Raw genomic sequence first — 8,517 nt, 5'->3', positions numbered from 1 at the left:
GGGGACTTCTCGGGGTTTATATACCGGTCCAGCAGCCAGCCTGTTTTAAGGGGAGGAGAGGGGGTGGGGGAGAATCAGCCGCTATCGTACTTCTATTGAAACTGGAAATCAGGAAGTCGAGGCTTTGGAAATCATGAATGATTCTTAGAAATAAACTTCTGAAAAAAGTTGATGTTACAGGAATTTAGTGGCGTCTTTTGTTTCACGCGCGAGCTCGGAGAAGTGGGTGGGCTGGGAGCACACTGGATGAATTGAAGCCCCCCCAAGGGAGATGCGCGGCCGCACGTGGGGTTCGGGGGTGTCGAGGCGCGGTGGCGGACGCGCGGTGCTGTGACTCAGGAGACGCAAGCGCTTTCATCCCCGGGTCCCCCTCCCCGGTTCGGGGCTTCCCTGTTGGCTGCCAGAGCAGGCAATAAAACGGAGCGGGTAAAAAAGTCTGGTTTCGAGTTTTGGGGGAGTTTTGGAAAGATGGAAGGTGCGGGGCAGTGGTGGCGGGGTACCGCACTCCTCGGTCACGGTGGGATGGCCGCGGTGGCAGCGGTGTCCCCCAGCCCGCCGCAGGCTCATCCCTTTGGGCAAAAGTATTATCACTAAAGGGTGGGTTTTCTGCAGGAAAAAGGACAAACCCACCCAGGGGGAGAGGCCGGACCGGCCCCCCCGGGTTAACCCTTCCCTCGGCGGGGCTGTCCACTGCCCGGAGCGGGCAGAGGGTGCTGGAGCACACAAGAGGGCCCTGGGTGACCGCCTCGTGGGGATCCCGTGGGATCAGGACACTGCGAAGTTTGGGGTGAAAAACAGGTTAAATGGATTTTTTTTTTAATTTTTTTTTTTTGTCCTTCTCTGTATTTTTTTCTCACCGGGGCCGAACTGAAACTTTAATCAGGTTTAGCAAGTTTGTGCCCCGGCAGGTGAACCGGCGGTGACGGTCCGGGAACGATGACGCAAGAGCCACCACGACCCCGGCTGTCCTCCCTTGGCGGGGGGGACACGGAGAGGGAGGGACACGAAGACCCCCCCCTATGCTGGCAGAGTTGGGCCATAGCTGCTGCGTGCCTCAGTTTCCCCACGCAAGGAGCAGCCCGGTTTGCCGGTGGCATTGGTGCCCCAGCCCTGTTTAGCCCACTCTGCTCTTAGTGGGACATCAGGGATGAGCTGGGGACCGTGGAGGGTGGGGACCATGAGCTCCATCTCCCGCCCTGCAGCCTCATCCCAAATCTTTTTGGGAAATGGGGAGCAGCACATCACATACTGATGGACATCTGATGGCCTGACGTGCTTAATTAGCTGAGGAATTTATAGCACTTAATTATTATCGTAGGGAACGTCCTGGCGGGGCTTGTGTGCCAGGGCTGACATGGATTTGACCTTTTCCTGGATTTCTCAGGAGCAACTGAGTTCAGGCTGGAGCTGAGCTGGTGTCCCCTGAGGGGTGTGGGACCCCTGGTCATGGTGGGATCATCAAGCTGGCACCGGTGTCCCCACCAGCTCAGCCCTTCTGGCAAAAGCGTTAGGATTAAAGGATGGGTTTTCTCTAGGGAAAAAAGACCGACCCGCCGGGTCTGAACCTCAGCAGGCGGGAATGCTCCCATGGGAAAACTCGAATTCCTGGTCCAGACAGGCTGGATAGGGAGATGGCAGACTGGGAGATGGGAGAAGCCAGGGTGGGAGGTATCGGGACGGGAGATGATGCCCAGGAATATCCCCTTTCCCTATCCCTTTGGTAGCAGGAATATCCCCGCACGGAGCCTGTGCCGATGCCCCGTGGAGACGGGCAGCAGGAACGGGGATGCAGGAGCGTGAGGAGATGGAGACGGGGGGGGGGGGGGTCCCAGTGTGTCCCAAGGAAGGAGCAGGAAATGGGGACGGGGGGAGCCAGCCCTCCCTGCCAGAACAGACTGAGGGTCCTCTGGGGTCTGGAGGCTCCAGGAGGAGCTGGGGCAGGTTGTGCCCGCAGTCCCCACTGTCCCCACTGTCCCCTCCATCCCCACCGCCGACCTGCCCAGGGTGTTCCAAGGCCCCCGCTGCCATGCTGCTGCTCCGTGCCCCTCCGAGAGATCCCCTCTGAGCATCTCCGCCCGTAACTGTCCTCAGTTCCATCGCAGACACCCCACCCCTTCCCTGTCCCCTTCCCTGTCCCCATGACGCCTCTCTGCCCCATCCCTGTCCCCTGCTGTTCCCTCTTCCCTGTCCCCATGCAGTCCCCTCCTCATCCCCGTTCCATGCCCGCTCATCCCTGTCCCGTCCCTGTCCCATCCCTGTCCCCATCCCTGTCCCCGTGCTGCCCCCTGCTGCCCTAGGCCAGAACTGGCCTCTCCCCATCCCATAATTGCCCCCCCGCCGCCTCATCCCAGCTCGGAACCGACCCATCCCCATCCCCGCTCCGGAGCTGCCCCCTGCCCCTTCCGCACCCCAGACCTCTCCTCTCCCAGCCAGCAACTGTCCCCTCCTGCCCTTCCCCATCCCATCATTGTCCCCCCGCCCCAGCCCGTCCCAGAACTGCCCCAGCCCCTGTCAGAACTGCCCCAGCTCCCCCCATTCCTGCCCCACCCCATAATTGCCCCCCACGCCCCAACCTTACCCCCTTTGGCTGCCCTCCAGTCCCCATCCCGCGGTGTCCCCGTGCAGGGGGGACACGCAGATTCCAGGGTCCCCCAAAGACCCGGTGTCCCCTGGTGTGGGGCTGGGGCTGTGCTGGGCTGGGCGTGTCCGGGGGCCCTCCCGGGGGGCTGAGCAAGGGCTGAGCGGGGCAGGTGCTCCCGTCCCGGGGAAACCCAGAGACGAAAAACGGAGGGCACCGAATTCCCCTTTGAGTCACGGTGGGGCCCTGCTGGGGCTGCCTCACCCTGTCCCTGTCCCTGCGCCCCACCGGTGCCACCCCACAGGTGTCACCCACAGGCTTTCCCCATGAGTGGGTACTGGGTTCCCCTTGGGTGTCTCCTTGGGGACACCAGAGAAGCCACCACCCCTTGAGTGACGCTGAGCTGGTGTCACCCCGTGTTTGGGTCCCCCAGTCCTACCCACAGTCCCGGGGGGGTCACGTACCTGCACCCTCCCCTCTGAAGCCCTCTCCAGAGCTGGGTGGGCAGCTCGGTGGTGGCACAGTCACGGTCACTGTCACGGGTACCCACAGCACGCCAAGCTGGCCCAGGCTGCTTCATGGTGACATTGTCCCAGCACGAGTGTCCCCAGAGGACCGTGGTGGCCGTCCTGGTGGCGATGCTCCTGAGACTGACTCAGTGCCGGCGGCAGAGCCGGGCAGTGCGGTGGCACCGCACACGGCACCCACGGGGAACGAGTGACTCCATGGGGACACATGACCAGGTCTTAGGATTTTTGACTCAGAGAGACTGATGGCAGTGGGTGGCCCGGTCCCCATGGTGGCCCTGGCCAGACTGCAGGACGCTGCGCTCAGCGTGGCAGTGGCGCTGGCCCAGACAGGGCTGTGACATGTGGCCGGAGGTGCCGTGCGGCCCGTGCCACACCATGACGTGGCACATTCCTGGATTCCTGGCAGTGCCAGGCCCTGTCATGGCACACCACAGCCTGTCATGTCACATGTCCTGTGTCACACTGTGTCGTGTGCCATATCCTGTGCCACACTCTGTGCCATGCCATGGGCCACATCCCAGCAGGTGCCATGCCATGTGTCACACCATGTTTTCCCACATGCCTCCCTCTGTGTCACATCCCATGTGACATCAGGCTCAACCTGGCCACCAGAATATCTGCCCACAGCCACCAGGACAGACCCAGGGACAAAGGGACCCAGGGACACGACGTCTCAGTGGCCCATTGGCCAAGGTCAGCATTTTATTTCCTTCTGCCACTGTACCAAAATAAAGAAGTGCCACGTGGGCGGGGGCACTGCCCTTCTATGTGTACCAAAAATATCAATATGCATAAATAAATCCTTGTGATGTTCACAGTTTACGCCGTACAAAAAAAAAATAGATAATTATGTATTAAAAATGTCCTTAAATACTTCTCAAGCTACAGGACTTAAATTAACCTTAATAATCAATAAATACAATAAACACAGAAATATTAATGTATAAATTAGGCGGGAGGCTGTGGGAGCTGTCACCCAGTGTCACAGTGCAGCAGCCAGAGCTGAGTCCCTGCTGGGCACACTCAGGGTTGCGGTGGCCCCTGTCCTCTCCGTGTCCCCTCCTGGCCTGGGAGCGTGGGAACACCCATTATGCAGGAGTGAGCTTGGGGACACTAAGCGCAGAGGGACACAGACTGTGCAGGGACTCTGGCTGCGCAGGGACACAGGATTCCACTCGCAGCTGCTCCCTGAGACAACCTGTCACAGCACCGGTGTCAGTGGTCGGTGGCAGCAGCGCCCTCCGTGGGCCCGGTGGCGGGTGCTGGGCGAGTCAGGCCGTGTCACTTGACCCATTGAATCACTGGAAAATCCGGCGGGGCTCGGGGACAGGGAACAGCACCCGGGGGACACCCGGTTCCACCGGGGCTACCTGGATCCACGGGGAAGTGGAGCAGGATGCGAGAGAGCAAACCAGGGCTGTCCTGCAGCCGAGGGGTGGCACGGGGACAGCAGGGTCCCCACGAGGAGACGAAGGGGTGACAGACGCTCTTCGCGCATCTGAGCCCTCGCTCCGGTGAGGTGAGAGGGGCTCCGTGGTGCATCCCGGCCATCGGCTGCCTGTCCACCTGAGAACGGGCTTGAGATTGCGTGACGTGGAATGGAGATGGTGCAGATGATGGAGTCGCAGACTGGAGCTCCGCTGTCCTAGGGGCTGCCCTAGGGGCGTGCGGACAGCCGTGGGTCCCGCTGCCGTCTCCGGCGCGCCCGGCGGCTCCCGGCGCCCAGCTCGGCGCTGCGCTCGGCCATGAAGCGGGCGTAGCTCCAGAGGATCTGGCACCCCTGCAGCTTCTGTCGGAAGATGCTGAGGGATGCCGCGGGGCTGGGGAGGGGCCGGCGGCCGGGGCGGGGGCTGGGGGCCGGGAAGAGCCCTGCCAGGTTGTTGAGGAGCGCTCGGACCTTCCGGTGGGTCCTGCTCAAACGGCGGAGGATTTCGGCCTCGGGGTGGTGGAGGTTGCGCTGGTGCCGGATGATGTCCTGCAGCGCCTGGTCCATGTGGATCATGGGCCTCCGCAGCCTCCGCAGCCCCCAGGGCCCCTTCCCCGGCCTCTGCAGCCACTCGGGGGGATTGTTGGTGCGGCAGATGTTGTGGATGGTCAGGTGCTGCTCCTTCTCCTGCCCAGAGATTAGAGAGGAAGATCAGGGAGGTGAAAGCAGCACCGAGGCCGCCCCCCACCTGCCCTGCGGAGGGGACAGGCGTGACCCCTTGCCCTGGGGAAGGAGACTCACGTAGAAGGTGAAGAGCTCCTGCGCGTCCTCGGCCATGAGCCTCACCAGCGCCTGGGTCTGGGGCACGGTGGGGGCCAGCGGGGACCTGCCCCCCTGGCCCGGCACTGCCCAGAGGATGAGCAGCCCTTTGGCGACAGCTGGGGGGCAAGAGGAGGGAGTCAGGGGCCGTTGGGGCATCGCCGGGTGCAGGGACACAGCCCTCTCTCACAGGGTCACCACCCCCCCCCCCCCGCCAGAAACGCTGCCTGCACCACAGTCCCTGTCCCCGCTCCAGGCGTGACCCAGCCCCTGTGCCAAAATCCCGCAGGGCACCCGGCAGGGAGGAGGATGGGGGTGCTGGAGGGGCTGTGGAGCAGCCAGGATGCGCAGACCAACCACAGCAACTGCTCCAGCAGCTCCCCCTGCCAGCGCGGGCCACCGCAAAGGAGGGGACAGCACCGACACTCCTGGATCCTGTCCCGCTGTCCACCTCCGGCCAGCTACTGACCCGGCCCCGCTGTCACCCACAGGACTTTGGATATGGCACTGGACTGACACACAGCCTCTGTCCCTTAGGGCAAGCTGACTCCTGACCTTCTGCCATTGGTCCCCAAACTGTCCCCTCCTGCCCACCCCTTCCAGCATCCCCTCTCTCCCAGGCTGCCCACTCCCAGTGCTCCGCATGTGCCACAGCGGGGAACGACCCCGTCCCCGACAGGGCCCGAGGGAGGCGACACTGCCGTGGCACAGCCCGGGTGCCATCTGCCCCAGCACCGCCATGGGCGCCCCGCGGCCGCGCTCCCTCCGCGGCTCCCGGCGGGACCGGCGCGGCCGGGCCGAGCGAGAGGGGACACGGGGACACGGGGACACGGCACACACGTACCTGCCAGCACGCCCCAGGGCCGCCCGTCACACCGCATGGCCGGGGCAGGGTGTCCGCCCGGCGCTGCCGGGCTCGCGAACCACTTCCTTAAGTGCTCGGCGATGGGGAAGCTCGACTTCTACACGCGCACCCTAGTCACCCCTGCTCTGCAGGCAGCGAGAAGTGAAGGCAGGACAGGGTGAAAGCGTTGTGTTGGTCGAAATGGGTCGGGCGAATGATGCGCATTTCTTCGAATTCTTCGAAGTCCCTCGACGGAGTCTGGGCGCGTCCAGCCTGGAAGGCTGCGGTACGTGCTAGGACCCCCGAGCTCGGGATTCTTGGGAAAGAGACTTTTTGATTCACGCTGATGTCACCGCTAAGCACCCATCAGGTTGAACTGAAACCGGCGCCGGCTGCCCTGAAACCCCAATGCAAAAGAGGGCAGCGGCGGCTAGCAGCGGGGACAGAGATGTCACCCATGTGCCACCACGGGGTGTTTGGCACCCCAAATCCAGCCGTGGAAGGCAAAAATCTACCCTGGAAAGGAGGGAGGTGGAAGCGTGGGAAGTGCCAGGCATCCCAGCACCGCCTGATGCTTTGGGGGATGCTCCATCCGCCTGCTCATACTCACCCACAGCTCTGGGGGACAAATTTGGGTGCTGAACCAAGTGAGGGACACCAGGCTTAGCCTCTGTGCCCGGCAGCACCCACGGGAACACCGAGGGCTCCGGGTGTTGCCCAAGGCAGCGCTGCTGCCCCGGGGCTCGGCACGGCCTCGGCATCGCCAGCAGCACCCAGGGCAGTCCCCCCTGTCCCCCTGGGCCCCTTCCTGGCAGGCGGAGGCCGGCACCGACAGGGGCTTTCCCATTCCTGCGAGGTGAATGTCTCCGATCAGCGCTTTGAGTGAGGTGTGTCGCAATCCCGGTGATTTTGGTGACCCTCGCCGAATTTACGCATTTGGAGAGTTCGGTGGTGGCGCAGGGGGACAACCCAGAAATTACAGCTCCTTCCAGGAGGAAGGATGCAGCGGTGACTCACTTCTAGAAGTACTTTCCCAAAATTTCTGTCCCGGCCATGCCACAACTTACACAGTCTGCTTCCTCCACCAGCTGCCTCTGACGGCTCCTCTTCCTCCTCCCCGGGGCCTCCCCAGCAGAGGTGGCAGCTGGGGTGGGTTCCATGGGGTGGGCAGGGCTGTGCCCAGGGCAGTCCTGGAGAGGTGGAGAAACCAGGAGAAGATCTTGTTCCTCCACAGCAGTTTGCCCATCCCTCAGGCTGCCCAGACAGGCTGTCCATCCACCCATCTGACAATCCACCTGTGTGTACATCTGTCCTCCTGTCTGTCCACTTGTCCATCCATCATCTGTGCACCTATTCAAAAATTCCTCCACTTATTCAGCTATGCATTAACCTGTCTATCCGTCTATCCATCCATCCATCCATCCATCCATCCATCCATCCATCCATCCATCCATCCACCCATCCACCCATCCATCCACTTCTTCCTGTTCCATTTTTATCCATCCATCCACACCCTGCCCATGAGGGTGGTCAGGTCCCCACCCTGGCCACAGGTGGTCCTGGCCCCTCCATATGCCACTGTCACTCCCTGGGCTGGGTCAGCAGGACACCGCGGTGTCCTGGGCTGTGCAATACCCAACAGGAACAAAAATAGCACCAGTGATTGCATGGGCCAGTAGTAATTTCTTCACCAGAAGCACGTCACTGGTATCCCATGACTCGGAGAAGGGACCGAGACAGGAAAGAGAGCACCCGGAGAGCTGGCAGGAAGCTGGCGGCTGCAAGTGTGTGGGGCAAGACTGAATGTGCCAGGACCAGGGCACAGTCCTGCTCGGAACGTGGGAGAGCAGGGGACAGATTTGGGGATGGGATGGGAGCAGAGGTTCCCACCACGCTCGTGCTGGGTCTGGCTGAAGACCAGGCACCCCCTGGGGGCACCCACTGGCTGCAGCACCCCCAGGAAGGCACAGCCCCCACCCCGTGTATCCCACTTCGCCACAGGATGCCATGCTGCCAGCAAGGGAAGAGGACATGGGGACACAAAGGCAGTGTGACAGGGACATTCCCAGGCCTGGGGTCAAGTTCATGCCTCAGTTCCCCCCCAGCCTCCCCCAGTGTGGGGCAGGGGGAGGGCATAAATGTGGGCCTGGGTTTCCCCAGGGCTGCAGCTTTAACCCATTTTTTCACCTAAAATACAGAGCAGAGAAAGTGGCAGTGTCCCAGTCACCTCACCGTGGGACTCTGTCCCCTTTGTCCCATGCCAGCCCCTGCCACCAACACAGGGACCAGCGCTGGGCAACCTCCCTGGGCTACACAGAAA

At 62.3% G+C, this 8,517-nt stretch overlaps 1 protein-coding gene across 1 annotated transcript; it reads right to left on the bottom strand.

The window, feature by feature from the left end:
• Positions 1-4,765: 4,765 nt before the first annotated feature.
• LOC136298928 (uncharacterized) lies at positions 4,766-6,234 on the bottom strand. The gene is made up of 3 exons (XM_066200081.1): positions 6,198-6,234; positions 5,336-5,472; positions 4,766-5,221 (listed from the first exon to the last, which is right to left on the bottom strand). Exons 1-3 carry the CDS (start codon positions 6,232-6,234, stop codon positions 4,766-4,768), a joined length of 630 nt encoding a protein of 209 aa, XP_066056178.1.
• Positions 6,235-8,517: the final 2,283 nt, after the last annotated feature.

The sequence above is a fragment of the Chamaea fasciata genome, unplaced genomic scaffold (assembly GCF_029207755.1).
Source record: "Chamaea fasciata isolate MVZ Bird 193981 ecotype frontalis unplaced genomic scaffold, bChaFas1.0.hap1 SCAF_18, whole genome shotgun sequence".
Lineage (NCBI taxonomy): Eukaryota > Metazoa > Chordata > Aves > Passeriformes > Sylviidae > Chamaea > Chamaea fasciata.
The sequence above is the reverse complement of the archived record's forward strand: the minus strand, read 5'-3'. Positions and strand labels throughout refer to the sequence as shown.